This window comes from Dipodomys ordii, unplaced genomic scaffold (assembly GCF_000151885.1).
Source record: "Dipodomys ordii isolate 6190 unplaced genomic scaffold, Dord_2.0 Scaffold56, whole genome shotgun sequence".
NCBI lineage: Eukaryota > Metazoa > Chordata > Mammalia > Rodentia > Heteromyidae > Dipodomys > Dipodomys ordii.
Window position 1 is genome coordinate 9,049,195 of NW_012267272.1, and position 26,515 is coordinate 9,075,709.

The 26,515-nt window shown below is 41.3% G+C and overlaps 1 protein-coding gene across 1 annotated transcript; it reads right to left on the reverse strand.

Moving 5' to 3' along the window:
* Nucleotides 1-10,561: 10,561 nt before the first annotated feature.
* LOC105989487 (putative olfactory receptor 9A1) lies at nt 10,562-14,603 on the reverse strand. The gene is given in 6 exon segments (XM_013021577.1): nt 10,562-10,792; nt 10,795-10,992; nt 10,995-11,074; nt 11,077-11,133; nt 11,136-11,270; nt 14,522-14,603. Coding segments are annotated over 6 exon segments (783 nt in total).
* Between the last annotated feature and the right edge of the window lie 11,912 nt (nt 14,604-26,515).

The following is a 26,515-nucleotide window of genomic DNA, read 5'->3' on the forward strand; positions in this document are numbered from 1 at the left end:
AGTAGGTTCTAGTTCCTTGGAAGGTGGGCAGTAGCAATAATGGTTCACAGCAATAAACTAACTTGAAAAATGATGTAAATATAATAACAAACAGATTTTTCCCATATTACCTCTGGCCAGTGTAGTTAACAGCGTTCAAAGAAACGGGAGATCTGACAGTGCAGGTTCGGGGCAGGGTCCCCATCTGAGCACCGAATATTCACACATCTGCAGAAAGCACAGGAGCCACTTTGCATGCTGTGGATGTCGTTGCAGGGTGTAATCTGAGCCTCTTATCACATAATTGGGCTGGTGTGCTGTAGCCCAGAAAGAGGCTTCATATCCCGGTTACCCAGCCCTGTTCAGTGCTCACAAAGAACCTCACCTAACACTCAAAGTATAAAGCAGGGTTTATTTTTAAACTATTCCTGCTTTTTAAAAATCATATAATTACTATAAAAACAAATATCATATAAGACAAAATTACAAAATCAGCAGTATTTCCAAAGGATTTATTTCATTTAGCAGAACATAGAGTGCTCATACTTGGACATTGCCCATGCGTTTTCATTCAAAATTTGAAGCATTTTCCTCTCCTACCATCATAAAGTTGGAAATTATAAGTTAAAAAGCATACGTTAAGTTGGGCACCAGTGACTCATGCCTGTACTCCTAGCTACTCATTAAGATGAGATTTAAGGGTCATGGTTTGAAGCCAGCCAAGCAGGAAAGACTATGAGACTCTTGTCTCCACTGAAATACAAAAAAATTGGGGAGTAAAGTTATGGCTCAAGTGGTACAGGGTTAGCCTTGAACAAAAGAAGCTCAGGGATGGTAGCCTTGAGCTGAAGAGCTGAGGGACAGCACCCAGGCCCAGGGTTCAGGTCCCATGAAGACAAAAAAAAAAAAAGCTCAGGGACAGTGCCTAGAATCCGAGTTCAAGCTCCAGGACTAATGCCAAAAATAAAGATAAAACTTCCTAAGAAGTACTCTATAAAAAAATTATTCTATGATCTAGCAGTACCACTCCTGGGCATTTATCTAAAAGCTTACAAATCAGCATACAGTAAAGATACTTGTACACTCATTTCACTTCTGCACTACTCACCACAGCCAAGTTACAGAAACAGCCCAGATGTCCTACAATGGAAGAGTAGATCAAGAAAATGTGGCTTACATATAATGGAATTTTACTTACTCATCAAGAAGAATAATAGATCATTGGCAAAGAAATGAATGGACTTGGAAGAATTATGTGAAGTAAGGCTCAAGGACAGAAACAGTACATGTTCTCCCTCATCTTTCAAATACAGTATGTATAAACATACATTGGATCATAGGCATATGTGCACAAACACACTAAAAGCATGATTAATGCGGGAGAATAGTGCAGCTATTCTTTGAACAGCTTATACTGTAACAAAGTGAATACTAGGAAACTGAAACATATTGTTGGGAAGAGGGGAAGCCAAACAGATGGAGTGCAGACAAGGGGAGAGAGGAATGGCAGGTGAATGCAGATCCAATATCCAATGCATACACATGGAAACGGAACTGTGTAAGGTGAGGAGATACATGAGCCAGCAAGAGACAGGACAATGACAGACATGGATCACGATGCACAGTACTTTTAAACTGACATCGGGGCTTGTTTGGACAACTACCTAAACATAATTTTAAAAATTACGTAAGTAGGAAAACATCCTGATTCAGGATGTTGTCTTTTCTTCTGATCTCTGTATCTGCTTTCATTTCTCCTCTGTCTTGTTGTCTTGGGCTGTCTTGACACTTAGCACTTCGTTTCTCTCCACCCTCCTCACTTCTCCAGCTTCCCGTTCAAATGTGCACAGACACATGATGTGCCAGGCACAAGGGAAAGAATCAGAAACATAATACACACACACACACACACACACACACACAGACATATACAAGATAGGAAGGTGTAAATCAACATGCTACTAACTTTCTTTCTTTTTAATCTCTACATGTGAATACCTTAATCCTGTTGCCCAGCTTCTTTCAAAGTGTTTCTGTGTAAACTTTACTGCAGGACTGGATTGCTGTCCAGCTCTCTCATGTATAATATTCCGGAAGCATCACTCACCACCAGCAACATCGCTTCTCTGTATCGACAGTGCTCTGCTCCTACTGTAGTTCCGTTTCTGTTTTAACAAAATATGTAAGTCTGGGTAACTTATGAAGAATTAAGATTTATTCACCTCAGAGTTTGGGAGTCTAGGAAATCCAAGAGTATGACTCCAACCTCTGGACAGCTTCCTGGAGGTCTTCCTTGCTGTCTTAGACCTTGAATCACACAGGGAAGCAAAACAAGCAACCTAGCTTGAGTCTCTCTTCCCCTTAAGGTCACTAATACCACGATGAGGGCCTACCCTAACCCTAATTGCATCTCAAAAGCCCCCACTCCCATTCAAATGCCATTAATAGATGACTTCGTGGATTAAGCTTCCCCACACATATTAACTCTGGGACACACATGGGAAACCGCAGCCCTTTCTCTCTTACCCTGGCTTGCAAGGTCTTCAGCTTCCCACTTACAGAGCAATGGATCCAGTGTGGGAGCACAGGTAACCACAGTCGCCAGGCTGCTCAGGTAGATCCATCTGACCCCATCCTTATTAATTGCCTAGATCCCCTCCCTTGCACGTCTATCTCTTGAGTCTTCCATTTGGAAGAACCAGCTTTAATCTCCAGCATGAACCCCAGTTAAACCAGATGAGCTTGGATGATGATTTGCACATGAGAGCATATAGATGATCTCTGATGGTCATTTCACTCATTTCACACAAAAATTGATTGACAGCCTAATAAATACTTGCATCTTTAATTTTTATACTCCCAATTTTAAGAAGCAAAACCCAAAAAAGACTCGGTGAGATGGGCTATCTGATCTTAAGTCATCTGACTCGATCTGCAGCACAGAGCTGGCACCAAGCCTGGCTGTGAATTCCATCTTTTCCCACTTACCATCTTGCAAGAGCAAGATGAGATTCAGGTCCAGCAATCTGGGCCATGGGGAAATCTACTCCAGCAAGTACAGCTCCTCTGACCAGAATGTTTTTCTGCTCAACTTTTAGAGTATTCTATGGGGACCCGAAAACAGCTCATCCATGAGAGAGAAATACAAGAGCAGGGCCGAAACCAGCCAGTTACCTTTGCAATCCAAGCTCCTGAGGGGGATATTCTTGCTTTCAAGATAGATTTCTGAACGTCCTCATGGTCGGTTTAACACCAGCCTGGTGTTCTGTAAAAAGTTCACTGAACAAGACTACAAATGCATGCCAGAGATTAACGTTTAAGAAAGCCAGGTCCCAGTTGAAAATGATCACAAGGACACAAGGGAGCCTCCATTTTATGTCTGATAACAGTCACTTTCCTTTCAAACATGAAGTCAAACATCACTGATTCCGAGGAGCTGGCCTCTCTTCCCCGAACCCTGGCTGGCTAGCATGTTCTTCTGGGATGCTAGACCAAGCTAAGCAGGATGTGGGGAGGGGCTGGTTACAATGTGTGTCCACTGACCTCCCCCTCCCCCTCTCCTTCTCCCTCTCCCTCTCTTTCTCCTTCTCCTTCTCCTTCTCCCTCTCCCTTCCTGAGCTCTTTGATGGGCAGGTGAGCCTTGAATTCTCAGTTCCCAGTATAATGTCTGAAGGAAAGTATCCATTCTCTCTCCCCCTGTCTCTCTGTCTCTGTCTCTCTGTTTCTCTCTGTCTCTGTCTCTGTCTCTCTCTCTCTCTGCATGTATGGACAGGTGAGCATTGAATTCTCAGTACCTGCCATAATATCTGATGCAAAATATCTATTTTCTCTCTCTCCCTCTCTATCACTCACAGAGAGAGACAGACACAGAGAGACAGAGAGAAAGACAGAGAGAAAGCAAGAGAGAAATACAGGCAAAGAGCAAGGAGAGAAGTTGGGAAGAAGCAGTATGTAGAAGAAAGGAAAAAAGAGCAGAGAGGCAGCAGAAACTACAGGGTCCTGTAGAACCACTGTGAGGGACTATAAATAAAGTACTCAATAAGCTCATTCTTCTGTATTCTCTAGTAAGGGGCCACAGATGGTGTTTTCAGTTCCTGGACACTAATACATATTATTACCTACCACCATGCTCTAATATTTGAGAATCTCCTTTCCTCCGGCGATGGCCTTCCACAAAGATGGGTGATGGCCTATTGGGCCAAGTCTGGGGACTCCCTACTCACTCGGTCAACCCAGTGTGGTGTCAGAGTCTTCGGTGCCTGAGCTTCCTTTGCATTCCTGAATCCTTGGTCGGAGAACTGGCTCAAACTTGGGCCAAGTTTAGTGACTTTCCAGTGGGGTGAGCACCTCCAGCCTTCCTTCACTCTTTTTTTTTTCTTTTTTTGTCAGTCATGGGGCTTGAACTCTGGGCCTGGGTGCTGTCCCTCAGCTCTTCCGTTCTACCACTTGAGCTACAGCGCCACTTCCAGTTTTCTGGTGGTTCATTGGAGATAAGAGTCTCAAAGACTTTCCTGCCTGGGCTGGTTTTGAACTTTGATCCTCAGATCTCAGCCTCCTGAGTAGCTAGGATGACAGGCGTGAGCCACCAGTGCCCAGCTTCCTCCTTCACTCTTGATTGGAGAAGGAATACAAACAGCACTCTGGTAGGTGGCCATCCATCTTGTTCCATGAACACCGAACACCGTTTAGCCATCATTAAAGGCCATACTGTTTGGCCACCTTCAGTCTGCCTTTCCAACCTTTCTTGGTGCACATCCTTAGCCTTTGAATTAAGTGCTGTTATGCACCCTCTGCTGTCAGGGTACCCACTTCGAGCAGCTCCTCACAGGAGCTCTCTCCTCTGACCGCCCCTTTAAGAGCACTTCTTCAATTTACCTTGCAACACACAGTGTCCTCCAGGCTTTGTGAACTCTGCTCTGTAGAGAGGGTTTTCTGTCTTACAGAGTAGGCATATTGCTACTTTTCTACTATTTTTTTCAGCATTGGGATTTGAACTCAGGGCCTCACATTTAGAAGATGGGCTCTCTGTCACTTGAACCATTCCCCAAACCTTTGTTTAGTTATTTTTCAAATAACCTATCACTGTCTCTGTCTCTCCCCACCACACCCCTAATCCCCAGGACAGCTTATAGACCCAGATCCTCTTAATAGGAGTGACAAGTGACACATCTTAACCAGCTTTATAGGTTGAGAAGGAGTTTTGCTAACTTGCACCTATGTTGGCTTCAAATCATAATTCTCCTGATCTTGGCCTCCCACAGAACTGGGATTATAGCTGTGAGCTACCAGGCCAGCTGTATGTCAACATTATTTTTCTAAGTGTTTTGTTCCCTTCTTATAGTCTTACAAGGTAATTTTTGGCACTGCTACTTACTTTAACAAAAGCTATTATTTTTGCAAAACTCCCATGAGTCAGCAAATAGCATCACTTTCTAGACTCCTTGCTAAAGCATTAAATTATGCACACCCTCTTACTCAGCTTCATATTCCAACCACATCTTTGATCCACCATCCCCTCTTCTTTGCATTTTATCAGGGAGGGCTTCAAATGCTCTCAGGAGTTCGGTATGTAACATCTCCACTCTGTGAGCAGCTTTACCTCTTCCTGGTATCAACTCTATGTATGAATCTGGTAGAAAGTGAAGAAATGGCTGGAGAGTTTAAGGCAGGGAAACACAGTACCTATCTCTATTTGAACTCTGCATATTCCTAACATCAGAGAAGGGCCGGGCCTATCTCTTCCAATAAGAGAGCTAATGATTTCCTCAGGCAGAGGATTTCCAGAAGAATCTGGTGTTCAAGGTTTCAACTGCATCAACCCAGAAATTTTATCCCAAGGTTAATTAAGTCAGAAGGGGACCACCAAGGTTGGCCTCACAGTGCGTGACTCCATGGGAGAACCGGTTGGTACATGTCAAGCTATCTGGGACATCCTGGCTCTTCCTTTTGCTTCCTGGCCTTACCAGGTGACCCCTCTCTGCACACACTCCATTTTTGATGCCATTACCATGAACCTCACCAGAGTGGAGCAGATGTTAGGGTCATGCTCATGAACCTACAGAACTGTGAGCAAAAGAAGTCTATCATTATAAAGTATCCAGTTTCAAGTCCTCTGTTATGACAAAAGAAAACAGACCAATACATTGCTAACTCACTCTCATGCATTGCTGCTCATAGGGCTATGTCTAGCGCTGTATCATCCCAGCAACAGTGCTTAGCAAAACCCACCAAGCTCTACTGTCCTCACAGTTACTACCTCCCTGGACCTCTCAAACACTAGCAAACCAGAGAGAAAAATCTTAATATTCATTTGTTCATCATCTACTCGTCCAAGGGTCTATCAGTCTCTCTAGTGATGGGATACCCATTGATATCTGGCTGCAGAATCTCGACCTATCTTCAGATCTGCATTCAAGACACCTCTGCTATCCATGGCATGGACTGAAGGTCCTAGAACACAGCCTGAGACAGAGATTCTTACGTAAATGATTTACTGTAGGAATACAGGACAAGTAAAGGAAGCTGACCAAAGCTGTTCCCTTGTTGAAGACCGTGCGATCTCAGCACACTTAAAATACTAATCAAGGATGAGGTGATTTGCCCAGTGGGATGTTTGGGGGGAAACTGCTCCAAAGAGTTGGTCTCATGGTGAAATAAATCAAATGACTTATTGTGTCACCGTCAGTCATCCTGTCTCGGTATGTGGGCTTTCATTAGGAAAAAGTGGAATGTAAGCCTCTCTCCTGAGCTGGCTCCTGTCCAGCCAAGAGCAATGCTGTGTAGAAGGGGAAGCTGTGAGCTGCTGGAAGCGGGACACAACAGTGGCTTTCTAGAAGGAACGGTGAGAGAGTACCAGGAGCTCCCAAAAAGTCACCTAAGAGATGACCCTCAGTGTGAGAGAAGTCTCGTAGACAGATTTAGTTGGCTTCAGTCACTAGACAGTGCCAACATCAAGGACATTTTCAAAGAAGTTATAAAGACATTGTTCAACTGCTTGCAGGTGTAGGGCTACAGCTCAGTTAGCATCTTGTCTCAAAAAGTGTATGAGGTAAAAGCAAAAGTTAAAAGAAAAAGGGTTGTCCCCTCTGTCTTATTCCAAAAAGAAATGTGCCAAAGTCTTTCTGGGGCTAAAGAAAGAAGAGAGAGAGAAAACAGTTATAAAACTCAGAATGGTATCTAGTTCTAACTCTATGGAAAAATTTGCCTGGATGTTTAGGTAGATTAAGAGCGCATGGGCAAGCCAGGCATCAGTGGCTCACGCTTACAGTTCTAGCTACTCAGGAGGCTGAGGTTTGAGAATCACAGTTTGAAATCAGCCTAAGCAAGAAGACCCATAAGACTCCTCTCTCCAACTAACTCCCCAAATAGCTGGGACTTAAGTGGCAGAGTACTAGCCTTGAGCAAAAAAAAGATTACTGATAGTGCCTCCATTCTGAGTTCAAGCACCAGGACTGGCACAAAGTTTGAGGAGCAGAGGGAGAAGGAGAGAGAGAGAGAGAGAGAGAGAAAGAGAGAGAGAGAGAGAGAGAGAGAGAGAGAGAGAGGAGGAGAGAGATAATGTGTATACCTGTACAGTTTTGTTGGAAATTGTTCCAGACAATGCTGAACCGTACACCTTTGTGGCCTTGAGAATAATAGGAAATATATTCAGAAGAAAGGTCAGTGAACAAATTGGTTGGCTAAAATAATATTGTCTCAGCATATTGGAAATAATGACCAAAGAATTAAGAGATTATCCAGATATAAATATTATTTATTTAGCTAGACCATGGAAAGATCGACGTCAAAGTCACTGTGAATATTTTAAATATCTTGCAATATTGTATTAAGAGGTTTATTATTTTGTGTTGAAACTAGCATTTATATCAGCTTAAATACTCTGAGTCCACCTAAAGAAATTTAAAGCATAATGTTCACTGAAGATGATCAAATATCTAAACTCAGCTCAGCTTTCTGACAAGATTGGCAGAACTCCTTAAACTTTTATCGAGATCAAAGGAAAATATTGGGCATTTCTGGGAGGAAATATTGTCTGCTTCAGACTTGAGTGTCCTATATACAGTGTATAGAATTTAGGTTAAAAAATCAAATATGAAGAAGAAGAAGAAAAAGTGGGAAGGGGGAGGAACATCCAATTTCAGAAAAGAGCAATAGAAGTCAATGGAGAGGCCTGGGAAGGTGGCTCAGTGGTAGAGCTCTTGCCTTGCATGCATGAGGCCCTGGGTTCGATTCCCCAGCGCCACATAAGCAGAACAAAAAAGCCAGAAGTGGCACTGTGGCTCAAGTGGTAGAGCACGTAGCCTTGAGCTGAAGAGCTGGGGGACAGCGCCCAGGCCCAGAGTTCAGGCCCCATGACCAGACAAAAAAAAAAAGAAGTCAATGGAGAATTGATCCAAATATTGGAACTACTGGTGCATGATTTAAATAGTTCAGATTATGGGTAGAATCCTGAAGACTCTCTGGACACTGAAGTATTATTGGACATTATTATTTAAGAAAGACACTTAAAGAGAGTGCGAGGCTGACATTGTCCAAAAAGAAATGAACTAGTTTCCTGACTTACGTAACTATAACCCCTCTGTACACCACTTTTATTTTTATTTTATTTTTTCTGGCCATAGGGCTTGAACTCTGGGCCTGGGCGCTGTCCCTGAACTCGTCAGTTCAAGGCAAGCACTCTACCACTTCAGCCACTTCCAGTTTTCTGGTGGTTAATTAGAGATAAGATTCTCACAGACTTTCCTGCTCAGGAAACGTGATTCTCAGATCTCAGCCTCCTGAGTAGCTAGGATTACAGGTGTGAGCCACTGGCACCCGGCTTGTACATCACTTTTATAACAACAGTGGACATTTTAAAAAAGAAAGACACTTAAAAACTCTTGACCTTGTACTAATGGCATAAATGCAACATTTATTCATGAAATCTACTAAAACTCAGTAAGAGCAGTGAGAGTCGGTGACATTGGAGCCATAACTCACTTTCTTTCTCCCTCCTCCTAGCTCTGTGTGGTGGAAAGTCCCCTCCCAGGGATGTACAGCTAGAACACTGGGCTCCGTGTTCCCCAGCTTCCACCGAGAGCTATAGATAGTATCTTCTTAGAAGCAGGAGGTAGGCAGAACTTCTCAATCCTTCCCCAGCTACATGGTGCATACGCTAATTTCCAGGAGAGGAGAGAGATGAGGCCAGAGGCTCCTTCATTCTACCCACTCCTCACTCATGGTGCAGAAATTCCATCTCTGATAATGCAGGCCCCCAATCATCACTGCCCATATGGTGGAAGTTCCACTCCAAAGGAGATGAGCCAAGAAGAAGCTATTTCCATGCCTAGCACCTTGCAACCAAAGCAGAAGTGTCACGAATACAAAGTTCCATCACCGTGCCCACCCTCAGTTCTAAATAATTTGCCCAGTGGAAAATCCAAGGCACAAAACCAAAAGCCCTAAAAAACTGCCTTTATTTACAACAGAGTTTGGGAAAGTTCAAGTCCATGGGTGCTTTCAGAAACAATGAATGTTTTAGCGCAAAGCCTGCCCCCCCCCACCCAAAGAAAGGAGGATGATAAATTCATAAGAACTACAAGACAGATTATAGACTACAAAGGGTAATGGAGAGATCCAAAAGAAGAAAGAATGAAATGTCTTCCTTTTTATATATAAATTTTTTAATTGTAAAGACACTGTACAGAGGGGTTACAATTACATGAGTACATGAGTAAGGTAATGAGTATATTCCCTATCAAGCATTGTTACCTCCTCCTTTGATTTTCCCCTACCATCCCTTCCTTCCCCATCTCCCCAACTCCTCCTCCCCCCACCCAAGTTGTGAAGTTTCAACATAGTGTCTTGTATGTCTCATGTTACAATGGGTCAACCTGTATCTTTGTTTCAGCATTTTGTTATTTCCCTTCCCCTCCCCAAATTAGAAAAATGTATATACAAGATGCAGGACACCAGAATCAAATACTGTGGAAATGTCTTCCTTGAATGGGAACAACTCTCGAATTCTGGCCGCCAAATTAACTCTGAAAAGGAATCAGAACTTGGTTGGACAAGCCTGTGAAGTGGCATGTGGCTCTAGACATGATATAAACAGTAGAATCATCATCTGGCCATCAGTGGGGTCCGGGAGGTGGATGTGTCACCTCAGGATGCTGTGTAGGTGTGTGGATCTGTGTTCCCAGGGGAGAGACAGCACAGAGCGCTCAGGGAGGGAAGTGGAGGCCACTAAGCTAGTCCATCCAAGACATTAGTCAGACTGATTAGAAAGCTACAAGCCCAAACCCCTCTAGATCAGGTACCGCTATTCAGAATGAACAACTCACTCTCTAAAATGTCTACCTTACCACAAAATGTGGAACAACCCCAAAGAAACGGGAATATGTAGCCCACAGGAGGAAATGTAGATGACAGAATCCACATATGGGAGTGGACTGAGGTCACATTTAACTTTAAAGAAGACATGGTAAATACATTCAAAGAATGAAAGCAGACACTACTCAAGAAGCAAAAGGAAGTATCATGGCAACAAAAATGTCTAAATTATAAATGGAAATCTTAGAGTCTAATAGGTTGAATGAAAAGCTCATAGAGGACTGTGATGGTAGTCCTGACAGGTAGAGAAAGCTTTCCTCCGGCCAGAGGCTGAGGGGATCTTGGAGATGATGGATATGATGGAGATGTAGGAGAAGACTGCAGGGCTCAAAGAACCAATGATAATGAAAACAGCCATTAGAAAAAGGATGGACTCTGTCAGAAGAGTGTCATCACAGGAGAGGTTGAGCAACTGTCCTCGGTCACAGTAAAAATGGACTATTTAACATGTGATTTGCAGAAAGTGAATTGAAAGGTGGCATAGACTGGCCAGATTTCAGAAAGGAACCCAAGTACCCATGACACAGTTACCATGCAGATGTAGGTGCAGCTGCTCATGAATACGTTGTACCTCAAAGGGTTACAGACAACCACAAAACAGTCCACAGCCATGGCTCTGAGCAAGACAAAGCTCAGCGGTCCCCAGAGAGAGAGAGAGAGAGATACAGGAAAAGTTGGACAATACAGCCATTCAGAGGTATTTTCTGGGTTCCAGAGATCAGCAACCCCAAAGTTTCACAGGAACAATTATAGTTGTGAGCAGGATCTCCAGGACAGGAAGTGGCCAAGGAGGAAATACATGGGGGACCACAGGCGTTTGTCAACACAATCATGATAATCGTGTTTCCCAGGAATGACACAATACAGCAAAAGGAATATCGTACAGAGAATGTGCTGTGGCTCCTGGGATCTAGGAAAGCCTAGGAGGGAGAATTCAGTGGCCCTGGAGTGACTTCATCATTTAGGTCTTGCTTCTGTTTCTCATAAAACCCAGACATTGAAAGAGACGTGGCATTGCTTCAGATGGTCTTGATCCCAACAGACAAGGAAGAAATAACTGCCAACCTGAAGGCTAGATGACATGTCCGCTACTGTGCTTTGGTATGTGCTCTACGTAGGGATCTTAACGTTACTGTGGACGAGCTGCCTGAATAAGTGGAGATATGTTTTCTCTATGTGTATGGGGAAGTCCATTATTCCTTCCTAACCCTTTTTCCACTGGCCATGCCTAATCCCAGGGGTCGGAGGCTATAACATTCTAACTGGCTAATTTTTCTTACGTATGTTTGTTATTGTAGAAATACTGTACAGAGGGATTACAGTTACATAGGCATGGTAATGAGTACATTTCCTATCCAGCATTGTTACTTCCTCCTTTGCTTTTCCCCTACCATCCCTTCCCTCCCCACCTCCCTAACTCCTCCCTCCCCCCTCCCTACAAGTTGTAAAGTTTGTTTTCGATATAGTGTCTTGTACATCTCATTGTTACAATCAGTCAACTTGTATCCTTATGTCAGCATTTTGTTATTTCCCTTCCCCTCCCCAAATTAGAAAAACCTATATACAAGATGCAGGGCACCAACATCAAATATAGCGAAAACAGGAGTTAGACCATGGGGGAAGAACATACGAAATAAACAAAAAATCACATAGTACATTTTAAATATGTTAAAAAGAATAGCAAGAAAGAAAAAACCAGTTGTGTCCCTATCTTGGGGTTCATTTCACTTAACTTCATCTTATATGGTCATACATACATAGTTTTTTTTTTTTTTTACCATTTTTGCTTGTCCTAGACATATACTAGTTATTGCAAATAAGCGAAACTATGTTTCTTTGGGCCTGGCATGCTTCACTTGATATAATTTTTTCCAAGTCTTTCCACTTCCTAACAAATGGGGCAATGTCATTCTTTCTGATGGAGGCATAGAATTCCATTGTGTATGTATACCACATTTTCTTGATCCATTCATCTACTGAGGGGCATCTGGGTTGGTTCCATATCTTAGCTATGGTAAATAATGCTGCAATAAACATTGTTGTGCTGGTAGCTTTAGTATAACTTTGTTTGTGATCATTTGGGTAAATGCCCAAAAGTGGGATTGCTGGGTCCTAGGAGAGCTCTATGTAGAGTCTTTTGAGGAACCTCCATACTGCTTTCCAAAGTGGTTGAACATGTTTACACTCCCACCACCAATGCAGTAGGGTTCCCTTCTGTCCACATCCCCTCCAGCATCTGTTGTTATTAGAGTTCTTGATTATAGCCATTCTAACTGGAGTGAGGTGGTATCTCAATGTTGTTTTGATTTGCATTTCTTTTATGACTAGGGAGGTTGAGCATTTCTTCATGTGTCTATTGGCCATCCTTCTTTCCTCTTCAGAGAAGTTTCTCTTTAAGTCTTTAGCCCACTTATTTATTGGGCAGTTGTTTCTTTGAGGATTTGTTGTTAGGGGATTTAATTTTTTGAGTTCCGGTATATTTTAGATATGAGACCCTTGTCCATTGTATGGCTAGTGAAGATCTTCCCCAATCCATGGGCTTTCTATTGATCTTGCTAGCTATGTCCTTTGCCATGCAGAAACTCTGCAGTTTCATGCAATCCCATTTGTCCAACCTTTCTTTGATTTGTTGTGTTTCTGAGTCTTTATTAAGAAAATTTCAGCCTGTGCCAAGGAGTCCTAGAGTTTCTCCTTTTTTTCCTGTAATGTTTTCAGGGTGTCTGTTTTGACTTTGAGATCTTTGATCCATTTGGAGTTGATTCTGGTGCAGGGTGATATATAAGGATCTAGGTTTAGTTTTCTACAGGTGTTTAACCAATTTTGCTAACTGGCTAATTTTGAAGCTTGCCAGTAACAGCCCCTGTGGACCTGGGATTGTCCTGGTTTCTGTTCAGATAACTTCATCAGAGGACCTAAATTTGTTGTGCAGCATGTTCTAAGGATACAACTTTGAGCTTCAGGCCTCAGCAAAAATGGAAATGTTTAGACCCATGTTGAGGTCAGTAGAAAAAGACTCATGTTGAGATCAAGGATCAACTGATGTACTCAGATGTTCAAATCCCCGCGTTTCAGAGCAGTAATGCAACTGCATGAAAACACAGAGGTAACAGGGTAATTTTCCTAAGCAGATCCACTCTTCTCTAACTCATTTTATCCTCGCAAGTTCTGATGGGAGGAAAGACATTACCTGGCATGGACCAGAAACAGTCCCAAGCGGTCAGCAGCTACAACCCCTGGCTCCCCATTATCACTCCATTTATCCCATTATTCAAAGGTTCACCTCTTCAAAGTTCTTGTTCCAATCACCCAAAACAGAAGGCAAGTTTATTATTGGACCTTAATGTTTCCTCCAGAACATGCTATCACCTCAGATTATATGTCTCCTAATTAAACAAATGTAGCCATGAAGAAAACACTGAAAATACTGCCCTCTGGACTTTATATAGTCATAGAGGGAGATTGGGAGTGGAGGGGATACATAAAAAATCAAACATAACACAGAATACATCATTACACTATACAGGAAAAAAACAAGGCAAGGAAGAGGAACAGAATTTTTATTTAATCTTCATCTCTGACATGAGAAGATAGATAAATTCCACAAGGATAAAGATGTCTTCTTTAAATATGTATTCAAAGATGGCACGTAACATTTATATATAAATGTGTACATATATATACTTGTATGCACATATATAGATAGCTGCTATCATATATCATCACATCTATCATAGACGGATAGATAGATTGATGTTTCATTACTATTTTACTTTGCCTTTGTCTTTCCTAAGACAACCCTCTCTAGTTCTCTGTGGCTATTTTACTGCTGAATGGTCAGACTTCAAGGACAGACAGAACCACAAGGCAAGCATAGTGATCTGTTTTTCCAAAACCTCTGCATAACCAACACTAATGAAGAGAAGTGGGAGAGAAGGAGGCTCACAGGCATCAGGAAGCTGTGCTATACCCAGTGTTGGTCCAGCTGAGAGGTGAAAGTTCTCTCTTAAGGGAGGGAAAGATTGGGCCAGTGCCCATCTTACCCACTCTGCTGCTCTCCTGTCCCTCTCCAAGGCTTCACCTGCCTTGGTCCTTGAAGGCAGACTGGCCCCATCGGTCCATTATGATCCTCCCTATTCTCTCCTTCACAGAGAACCCTTGAGAAATTACTTACCTCTACTGTTTTCTGGGTTCAGCGAGGGCAGCTCCTGTCTGGCTAGTACTTCACACACATAACCTGCACTACTTCCATTCATGGTGAAGAAGGAAACTTTCCTCACAGAGAAACACAATCCAGTAACAATGGTACTATGCAGAGAGGAAGACATGCCTCTTTGTCGTTTCCTTTCCCTCTCTTCTTCCCATGGGTTCTTAGTCACTGAAGTACCTGTTCTTAATTAGCTCATGTGCAATAAATCCCTCAACAATCAGTCTAGGGAAAAACAGAAAAAAAACCTTTTAGCTATTTCCATTTTTGACCAATTATGGTGTAGAACTTTTGAAAATTTTCATTTATTGAAAAACTCTGAGATCTTCTCAGCCAGGGATTTCTTACGAACCTTCCCCCAAGGCTCTAACTCTAGATTTTCAGATGTCTTAGACCATAAGCAATTTGCCTTTTTTGGTTCTTTAGCTTAGATTCTTTGTTATGTCAGAAGACACCTTAATTGACTCTAAAACCTGTATACATACATGATACCAAATATCCTGTGTTGCTCTGTATTTGATCAAGGGAAACAGAAGGTATTTGAGCTGTATCGAACACACATGGAGATCCAAAAAGATGGATTCAATCGATGAGATTGCGTTGGGTTAGTGGTAACCAAGTGTTACCAGCAGGCAGAACCCCTGTATACAGGAAGAGGCTCTCCTCTGAACTAGTCTCTGTGTTTTATCTGATCAGTAACTTCACTTGCTTTTTCTTGGTGGTACTAAAGGCCAAACCCAGGTACTATTTGAACCAAATCCCCAGCCCTTTTTAATTTAGTTTTTTTTTAAATAAAGTCTTGCATTTTTATGCATCTCTCCGGGGCTGGAGCTGTCCCTTACCATTCCATGCATTCCCACTCCCAAAAATTTCCAGGACTGTTTGACAAGGCTGACTCTGACACTTCCCAGCCAGGGTAACAGGTGTGAGTGAGTCCCTGCTCAGGGCTTGGGGAGTCACCATAACCCCCTCCCTTGACCTTGTCATTAGTAACCCATAAATCAGAAATCTAGTCATGCTACCTCCACAAGTGGCTAATAAAATGAAATCCGTTGAAAGCAAAAACTAATTAATTAAAAATTGAAAAATAAAATCCTGCATCCACGTTCACAAAAGCCTCTATATACCAGGCTTTGTCAATACCTTCATCAACGGCTCCCATCTCCACGAAGAACGCCGACCCCCTCCATTCATTTCCCAGAGCTCCATAACCTTACAGAAGGCTATGGAGAGGTTCTGCCCCTAGTGTACCACTCTGGGCAGTGTCACGGGCTCTCCCTTTTCTGTGCATGCGTGCATCTGTCTGCTTTCAGGAAAGGTTCTAGCAGACACGTTTGTATCTGATTACTGGCTGGGCCGCTTCCAAATGGGGAGAGCAGAAGGAAGCCTCCACAAGCAGCTATATTCACAACTTGGAATAACTGACGAAAATGTAAATTGCAAATCTGCTTGGTGCTGGAGAAGACAGAAAACGTAAGAGTTATAAAACATTTATCTGAGTTTGGGTTTTCATTTTAAGTATGCCTGTTAAATCTGAGAATGTCAATTGGTGCCGAAGGGTAAAATTGGAAATAAGCTTCCTTCCCAATTCCTTAAAATTGCTCAAGCCCAATGAGTGTGTCATATAATTTTACAGAAATGTTCTAAGCATGGAACTCCATGTTCTTGCAAAAAGAATGCTGTGAAAAAATTGATTTGCAACCTTTCCTCTCCTACTTAATAACATACAGAAGATACCTTCCCATATGGACATGCATTGTTCCACCTTCTTTTTCCTCATATAATATTCCATCATGTGGCTGTTGTATTCTTCACTAGCTAACCCCCTATTATTATTATTACTATTATTATTATTGCTATTTTTGTCATTCGTGGGGCTTGAATTCTGGGCTTGGGCACTGTCCCTGTACTCTTCAGCTCAAGGTGAGCACTCTACCGCTAGAGCACAGCACCACTTCTGGTTTTCTGGTGGTTTATTGGAAATAAGAGTCTCACAGACTTTCCTGCCCAGGCTGGGTTTGAGCCATGATCCTCAGATCTCCGCCTCCTGAGTAGCTGGGATGACAGGCGTGAACCACCAGCGCCCAGTTCCCTATTAATTTTTGTTGTTTCCATTTCTATTATGAAAATTGCTGGTATGAACTTTCTTAGAAATTTTTAAGTTATGTATGCAGTTCGATTTCTGGAATAAATCCCTGACATTGACCATGAGATTTCTGGGATAAAACCCTGCAGTTGACATTTCTAGGTCAATATAAAGATGTATTAAAGTTTTTACTTTCTTTTTTGCCAGCACCTGGGTTTGAACTCAGAGCCTCACACTCACTGAGCTTGCTTGCTCAGTTAGCATTCTACTATTAGATGAAGCATACCTCAATCTGGCATTATTTGGGGGAGAGAGTCTTGCAGGCTTTTCTGTCTAAGCTGGCTTCAAATAGTGATCTTTGGAGTATCAGCCTCCTGAGTAGCTATGATTACAGGTGTGAGCCGCAGCATTTGACTAAGCTATTGTTTTTCTTTAGCATCAAATTGTAGTCAAATGATTTTGGAGTGGTTTATACAATCACTAAGATGTCATGATAGGAGGGCTTGTTTTCATGAGCTAATATGAACCAAAAATATAATTGTATTTTAATTCTTAAGCTGAAGTAAAAAAAAAAGAATATGCCTTCAAAGAGAAATCAAGCTGGGTGCTGGTGGATTACACTGGTAATCTTAGCTACTCAGAAATATGGGATCTGAGAATTGTAGTTCAAAGCGAGCCTAAGCAGAAAGTCCATTATCTACTTGTCTCCAATTAACCATCAAAACGCTTGAAATGGAGCTGTGGCTCAAGTGGAAGAGCATCAGCCTTAAACGATAAAACTAAGGGACAGTGCCCAGGTCCTGAGTTCATGCCCCAGTGCTGGTACAGAGAGATAAAAAGAGAGACAGAGAGACAGAAAGAGAGTGATTGGCAAACCTGATCAAATGAAAAATATGAAGGATAAAAAATACCTACACCGACTAAAAAAATATGTGGTACAACTAAGTATTCCTAAATGTGTTAAATGAGTTGAATTCATTTATCATTCCAACACAGAAAACTGAAGCTCCAGACCCAGATGGATTTACTATTGTATTCTATCAAATATTTAAAGAAGAAATAATACCAATCCTATGTAAACTCTTCTAGAAATTTTGAAAGAGAGTGCCTCCCAATTCATTTTACAAGGCAAGAATTATCTCCACACCAAAGACATAAAAGACAATCAATCTAACTAACATGACTTATAAATATAGATGAACACTTCTTAACAAATATATTATCCAAATTATATCCAACAATAAATTAGAAAGATATCATTAAAATGGTAATTTATCCTAAAATGTGAAGCCGATATAACATTAAGAAATAATTCCATGCAGCTACCTGTTAACTGAATGAAAGGAAAAAGCCACTGAATATTTTCAGAGGCCCAGGGAGGGCATTTTACACAAACCAACATCTACTGATTTAAAACTCTGAGAATACTAGGTAGAAAAGAAATGTACCTCAAGCTGAGGAATAGAGCCTATGAAAACAGTTGACATGTTATACTCACTGATGACAGACTAAATACAGTCTTTTTAAGATGGGGAACAAGGCGGAGTATCTACTCTCTTTATTTCTGATCAACATTGTACTGGAAATCCTTGCCAACTCAATCAAACAAGAAAATAGAATAAAAAGCTTACAGTTAAGAAGTAAAGGAACAGCTGGGCACCAGTGGTTCACACCTATAATCCCAGCTATTCAGAAGGCTGAGATCTGAGGGTCCTGGTTCAAAGCCAGCCTAGGCAGAAAAGTCCCCATGAGACTCTTATTTCCAATTAGCCATTGAAACACCAGAGACAGTGTTGTTGCTCAAGCTAGCCTTGAGCACAGAGTGGCTCAAGATCAGTGTCCAGGCTCTGAGTTTAAACCCCACAACCACCACCACCATCACCACCACCACCAACAACAACAACAAAAAACCAGAAAGAAAAGAAAAAAGAAAAAAAGAAATGGGTCTCTTTACCTACACAAGGCATTCTAAGGGATTCTGTTCTGTGTACTGGTTTTCTAAGCCTAAATCCATCAAAAATAGGAAGTGTGATTATTAGTCACTGAGTAAAAAGGTCAATATGCAAAAATCCATCATCCATCATGTCAAGTGAAATAAGCCAGAATCAGAAACACACATCACAAGATTTCTCTCATACATGGAGTATCTAAAGGAAAAGATATGAGAGTAGGAAGGGACTGTTAGGCAATAAGACTGAGACCAGCAGGAGGAAAAGGTCAGTGATGTGGGCAATAGCAATAGTATGAGGGGTGACTTACAATCAAAGTACCTTATTCACTTTTACAAAAATGCCATGTGTTAAACCCAACAAACATGCTAAGAATAATCTATAGTACTTATATATCCTAGAAATAGACCATGTAAAAAGCATAAAGAAAACTAGGATACACTTAACAATCTATAAGAGGACCTACATACTTAAAATTATAAAACACTGCTGAGATAAGTAAGATCTAAACAGATGGTGAAATATTTTATTTTCATGAAGTAAAAGACAAATTCATTAAAACACTCATTCTTTTTAACTTAGTTCGTGAATTTCATGCAATTTAAATTAAAATCTAGGAGGATTGTTAATGTTGAAAAACTGGCTATAAAGTTATATAAGGCAACATTATAATCATATTATTATATTTGTAGTAAATATTACACATATGTAACTTTAATATAAGGTCATATTAAATCTAAGAATCAGACACAAAAACCAACACATCCCCTCTTTGGCCAAACTCTTTTCAGTAACTTTCTCCAAATACTTAAGAGAACAGGAAATTTTGTTGGCTGCAAAGAAGCTAGATACTAGCATGTGTAATATGGGTAGCACAATTTTAAAGGATACAGCAATTTTAGTGAATAGACATGATTTCAAGATAATGTATGATCATGAATAAACCATCAAAACTGGAGCCAAGAAACCAGAATGTGAATTCCTTTTCCTGCTGGCTGTCTTGTGTGATAGTGTACTTTCTTGCTTCCTTAGTCTGAATTATCAGAGCCTTGGCATACACAATGTGTATTTTTGTTCCATCTCTGCCTTGCCCAAGGTCAAGGAGAGAGGAGAACAGAACCGTTCAACCTCCACCAAGTCTCCTCAAAAACTAATCTGTTGGTGGATCCTTGGACAAAGCTAACATTTCATCAAAATCAGCTCTCTAGGTGACATCAGAGCCACTAAATTCCAGAGATCAGCTTATATGCAGATCCTTTACATAAATGTACCTAAATTTTCAGGTGAGTAAAACTGAACATCCTTTAATCCCAGCCCATTCCATGTCAGTGTTTGACACTGGACTTCAGGTGACAGGAGATGTCATAGCCCACAATAAGGAATGGAATAGACAGGGTTATTGTCTTACTATAGACTTTTTGTGTTCAATATATATATTATTATAAACAGAGTCATTAATCTAAGGGCAAGTCCCTACCTATTAAAGAAGAGATGAGAAGGAACAAGTCTTCACATGTCGATCTTCCAAATCCCCTGCTTCTTCTTCACATATCACCTTTTTCCTTGTATTCTCATAGCAACTGGGTTTTTAAAATGCAGATCAGATCAGGTCTCGCTCTTGATGAAAATCTTTCCCCAATGTCATCACGTTAAAGCCCAGTCCCAGCAGGGCCTTACCTGATTTCCAGAAATGTTATCTCTGGCCAAGCCTTCCCCACCCCCATGTCATCCAGAAACCCAGACAATCCTCCACTTCTTCGTGTTCACTGTTCCTTCTCTGTTCCTTCACTGTTCCCACTGAGCTTTGTTCTAGTTAACATCAGGTATCAGGTAAGACACGTTCTTGCAGATGCTCCTGAAAATTACACACAGGTCCAGGGGCATGCCCAGGTGTTCTCCAGATGTTCACAGAGCACTTGACAGGCATTACTTAGATTGCATATAGGATGAAATGACTCAGCTCACAGCTGAGGCTTATGCTAGAAATTCCCTCAGTAAAAGAGAAGTGTCTTACAGTCCTTCCTCTAAGGCAGCAAGGCCTATTAAAGCAGCAGTACTCCATATTTCAGCTGCTCAAGTGACCCATCAGGACTATTGTGAAGAACTGCCATAGCTTGAGAGCTCCCTGTGGAACTGAAATCGCTGAGACAGTTGCATTTCACTCTGTCCATCCATGTCCCTAATGCCATTATAGACTGTTCCAAAGATCAGTCTAGACCTAAGGTAACGATATACTCTCCTTCTCTAAATGATTCACTATTTGTAATTGTGTATGTGCATGTGGGCATGTGAGTTTGTATTTTTTCAGTAGGGTTTTGCTGTTGCCCAGGCTAGCCTCAAACTCATAATCCTCATGCCTCATGCCTCATCCCAAGTTGGATCTTATCTCTCTCTCTCTCTCTCTCTCTCTCTCTCTCTCTCTCTGTGTGTGTGTGTGTGTGTGTGTGTGTGTGTGTGTGTGTGTGTTGGTCCTGGGACTTGAACTCAAGTCTGGGCACTATCCCAGAGGATTTTTTTTTTTGCTCAAGGCTATCACTCTGTCACTTGAGTCACAACTCCATTTCTGGCCTTTTGGTGATCAATTGGAGATGAGTCTCACAGTCTTTTCTTCCCAAAGCTGGTTTTGAATTGAAATCCTCAGATCTCAGCCACCTGAGTACCTAGGATTGCAGATGTGAGCCACTGGCACCAACAGGATCTGTTTTTATAACATATGGGACTATTTCTCTTCATCAAATACAATGCATTCAAGATGAGACAGTGTCCACTTTGCCTAATGGTTTTTTTTCTCAACGTTTTCAATTAAATTCAAAATAGTCAATAGTTATTCAAATACTAAATTTCTTGTGAAATTTTTTCTCATTTTAATTTTAAATAAGGTTGAGTACTTTTCATATTTAAAAGCCATTTATATTTCTTTTTCATAGATTTATTGGTTTGCAAGAGAACTTCATGTATAAATCAAATAAGCCTTTACTTCATGTGTTTTTATTTTTGTATTTTATTCTCCTCATGCATAAATATTTCATTCTTGTGCAGTTAGGTTTAACAGCCTTTTAGTCTCCTGGGATCTGTGTTTTCCACTGAAAAGCCTACATTCATACTCCAAAATAATTAAAGAGGAAAAAATCTCATTTGTAACTTTCTACATTCAAATCTGTTTCAACCATCTGTAATTTATTTTTATTTTGGAAGCAAAGGATATAGATCCTGGGTTGTGTTTTTTCCAGACATTTTTTTAATGCAATGTGTATTTCTAGGATAAAGAGAAGTGGAGAAGGAAAGAGGAAAGAGGGAGAAAAAGGAAAGAACCAAGATAACCAGTTTAGAGAATTTCCCTGACCAAAAACAAAAACAAAAACCAGATAGAAACCTCTTCTCTCTCCACTAAGCTAAGAAGAATGCGTATTTAGCAGATTTAGACATGAATGAACAAGATATTAGAATAACTAATGATACAAGGAGGGCTAGAGAATATGAGCCTTCAGAATTTTATCTTATGTTTGACACTTGGAAAGACTGAGTGACTTGTTAAGGTCATGTAGCAACCAGCTAGTTAAGCTAGAGTGAGAGAGCAAGGATTTCTTCCACAGGTTAGGGTCCTGATGTCCATGAACCGTTGCTTGGAGATATCTCTCAGGACCCAGTCAATACTTGAGATTCTCTATGAAGTTGGTGACATCAGAGCTTGAGTCATAGCCCCTACCACATAATCCAGGCATTTCTGTAGTGTCTATTCTTTAAGACATGATTCTAAGAAGTCTTCCATCTCAAGTGAATTCAGAATTAAATATATTAATTCAGGACATGTGAATTCTATTTCTCCTATGCCTGTTATATTCTCCCCATAAAATCAGCACATAATCTTTTACATAATGGGTATTAATGAGATAGCAGTCAACTAAATGACATATATAAGTACTATTTATATTTAGTTGATGAAGCAAAATACTATGAAATTTTATAGTAGAGTCTGGTATGAAAACTGATTGAAATTTAGCCTCTGTTATACAGCAGTGGTTCTTTGTAGCTATTATTCATATGAAGACTGATACAGGAGACATAGCCATTTGTCACAGCTACCCCTGGTTCTGTGACATTCATGATGCATTTGAGTCATTCCACCTCTTCCTTATTCTGACAGATTTCAGCATAAAGACATAAACACTTACTAGTGCTTTAAGCTTAGACATGAAACATGCTTAATGCAAAGAAAATTGAAGATTTTTCAATTGTGTAACTTACATTTTCTTACCAAGGAATACTTCACAAGTGAAGGAATTTCATATTATTTTGAAGTCTCATTTCCTGTAGAAAATGATGTCCTTCCTCTAATTTTTAAGGGATAAATAGGTAACTCTGAAAAAAACACAGAGAATAATGTGTTACCCAAACAAAAATTTATCACACATTTAAGTGTAGCATTGCAATATATGCAAAATCATGGCTGTGCTGTGTGATTTTTTAACATATGTGACAAGTCGATCAAGTAATCTATAATTAGTATTTGTTTCCGTTGTCTAAGCAAACTGTCAGAAGCGAGTTGTAAAGGGTAAAACTTGGCAAAGCAAGGCTTTCTGTGCATGTGTGATGTCATGATTTGAATTTTGTTTTTCCTGTTCTTCAAGGGATGCTGGTGTCTTGGAAGATGTGTTTCTCCCAATGAGGCAGTACGTCTCCCTCTCTTGTATAGAGACAAGGAGAGAAAGAAGACCCTGTGGTATCAGAATAAACTTGACTTTGAATACTATAAGCTCCTGCTCTTTGAGAGAGGGAGTAAAAAGGCAAGCAGGTAGGCTGGGCTGGTGACATTACTTCTCTTTGGAACTAGAGCTCAGACAGAATAGCTTAAACATTAGAACAAGAAAATTGTGTTGGCTTGTCCATTTTCTTTCATTTGTGGAGCCGAGGATCAAAACCAGGGCCTTGTGTATGCTAGGCAAGTGCTCTAGCACTGAGCTACCTCCATTTCCCTACTGACCAGCTTTTAAAAGGGCAAGGTCTCCGAAAATCCTCCTATTAAAATACAAGTCTTGGGGCTGGGAAAGTGGCTCAGTGGTAGAGTGCTTGCCTCGCATGCATGAAGCCCTGGGTTCGAGTCTCAGCACTATATAAGCAGAAAAAGCTGGAAGTGATGCTATGGCTCTAGTGGTAGCCTTGAGCTGAAGAGCTGAGGAACAGCGCCCAGGCCCAGAGTTCAGGCTCCACGACTGACACAAAAAAAAATGCAGGTCTTGTCCCCTTCTCCTTGAGTCTGAGAAAACTTATATTGCTTGAGTAATGAACCATTTTGTCATACTTTATTACTGGGCCCAGTTTATAAAAGGCACGCAGCCTCAACCTCCTTACCTGATCCATAACATGCATGAGTTCCAGCTACCCTGCCATCCAGCTGTATTGGTGAGGTCATGCACTCCATAGCCCCGGCTCATACCAAATTTTAGATCTCTCTTTGGGGCATCACACAGGTAAGGAAAGCCATTTGGGATCTTCTCCATCAGCTCTCTGCCACTGAAAACCTAAACCCACTGAAAACCTCCACCGGGGATGAATGGGTGGATCACCTACATGAACCCGAACTACACACCTTATCCACAAAATTTTGAGATGTATTAAAATCAGTATTTTTTAAGCTACTAGATTTCAGGGTTAGCAATAGATAATCAGCAGGAAGCTAGAAACTAGCGATTCACCCTTAATTTTGCTGATCCTCCCCCCCCCCGACACACACACACACACACACACACACACACACATTCTCCAGGTTCATGCTTCCAAGGACCATTTAACCTTCACATGATTTATTCGTGTGCCGGAGCTGAAAAGGCAAGCTCGTGCTTTTCGACACTGCCATCATTAGAAATATGCAAAGATATGCTTGAGAGACTGTGGGAAAGCAAGAGGATATCAAGAGTCAGAGTCAGCATCTGGCTCTGGTGACTCACGCCTGTAATCCTAGCCACTCAGAAGGCTGTGATCTGAGGTTCCCAGTTCAAAGCCAGCCTGGTCAGAAAAGTCCATGAGACTCTTATCTCCAATAAACTATTCAGAAAAGGCTGGAGGTGGCACTGTGGAGCAAAGGAAGCTCAAGGACAGTACCCAGGCCTTGAGTTCAAGCGCCAGGACCAGCAATAAAATAAAATACAAGAGTCAGAGCCAGAATACGAAGCCTTGGTAGTCTGATGAAATCATTAAAATGGAGGAATCTTAAACAATAGGAAGAAAATTCAGACCCCCTATAGTAAGTCATCCGATCTTATTTGCCACCTCCCCTCACCAACAAGAGGAAGTGAGTTGCTTAGTGATCTAAAATGTAACCCAACCACCAAACACATCCATTTCCTCTACCCTTTTCTTTTCTCTTTTTTTTAAGTCAGTCGTGGGGTTTGAACTCTGGGCCTGGGCGCTGTCCCTTAGCTCTTCAACTCAAGGCTAGCGCTCTACCACTTGAGCCACAGTGCCACTTCCAGTTTTCTGGTAGTTTATTGGAGATAAGAGTCTCACAGACCTTTTGTCTGGGCTGGCTTTTGAACCTCAGTCCTCAGATCTCAGCCTCCTGAGTAGCTAGGATTACAGGTGTGATCCACCAGCGCCTGGCCCCCAACCCTTTTTCTACCATATTGCCCCCACACCACTCCAAGCTGAGTTTATGGCAAAACAGAGAAAAACAGAAATGCTTGCAGGAACAACAAGGCTAAGATCCAATGTTGCATATCCAAGAAAAAAAAGGCACAAGAGAATTATCTGTCTGTGGCTAAATAATAATATGTAATTAGATGGAGTCTGATAATTCAAATCTAAATATCAAGAGATTCCAGTGGCACAGGGAAGAATCTGAGCAGATGCCAAAGTGTTTATTGCAGTCCCTGGTTTCCCTTCTCTCCTCCCCTCAAAATATACATTCAGAGACAGTCACAGCATTATCTAACTTCCCATGGGAACATGTACAACCTTTCCTCAAGATCCTCCTCAGCTTGAAGTAGCTTCTTCCTTTAGATTTTCTAAAATAAAACAATCTTTGCCTTATAGAAACAATTGAAACAAAATGTAGCTTGTATTATCATTGACTGATGAACAGATACATTGTATCTGAGTGTGGTATGCATGTGTGTGTGTGTGTGTGTGTGTGTGTGTGTGTGTGGTGCATTTCTAAGGCCATGAGTGGTGACTGCATAGTATATACTACAAATGGAGATGCTTTAAATGAAATATATGCTAGCACCTTCCAGATTACCTGAGAATCCATGGTGAGAGCTGCTATACACTGTCAAAAAGAAACGTACTCGTTACCTGACTTACGTAACTGTAACCCCTCTGTACATCACCTTTATAATAAAACTTTTTTTGAGATGGGAGCTAATTGACCACCAAGATGATTCACAGAAAAAGTTGATAATGACTCTTCGCCCATAAAGATGAAAAAGTTCAGGAAAAAGAAAAGCAATCACCATGAAAGCCCAGCAGGGCCTCCCTTTTGTTGTACTGAGCTGCCAGTGTTTGATTTGGTTGCACATACAGGAACAAAAAAGCTGCTGCAGCCAATCACAGTATAGGTGGCGTACAAGACACAGATGGAGAAGGATTTCTTTCAGCCAAAGCCTGCAGGGCTGTCAGAGATGATGTTGGTTTTGGAATCAATCACAGGGATCAAAGAAAGCAGTAACAATGAAAATATTCATTGACAAAGGGATAAACTTTGTGAAAAGATGGAAAGGCAACTGAGGAAGGAATCCACAGGACACTGCAGGTATCATCAACGCAGAAAACCTTAAAAATGACTATCTTTCCCGCTAATCTTATCTGAAGCAAGAAGTCAACAATTAAGGACACAGAGTGCTTGTTCAAAGCCAGGGAAGCACAGGAGACAGAAGGAGGAGCACTAAACGAATTCCCTTAGTTCTTTGAGCTTTCTTTCAGAGAAATCTG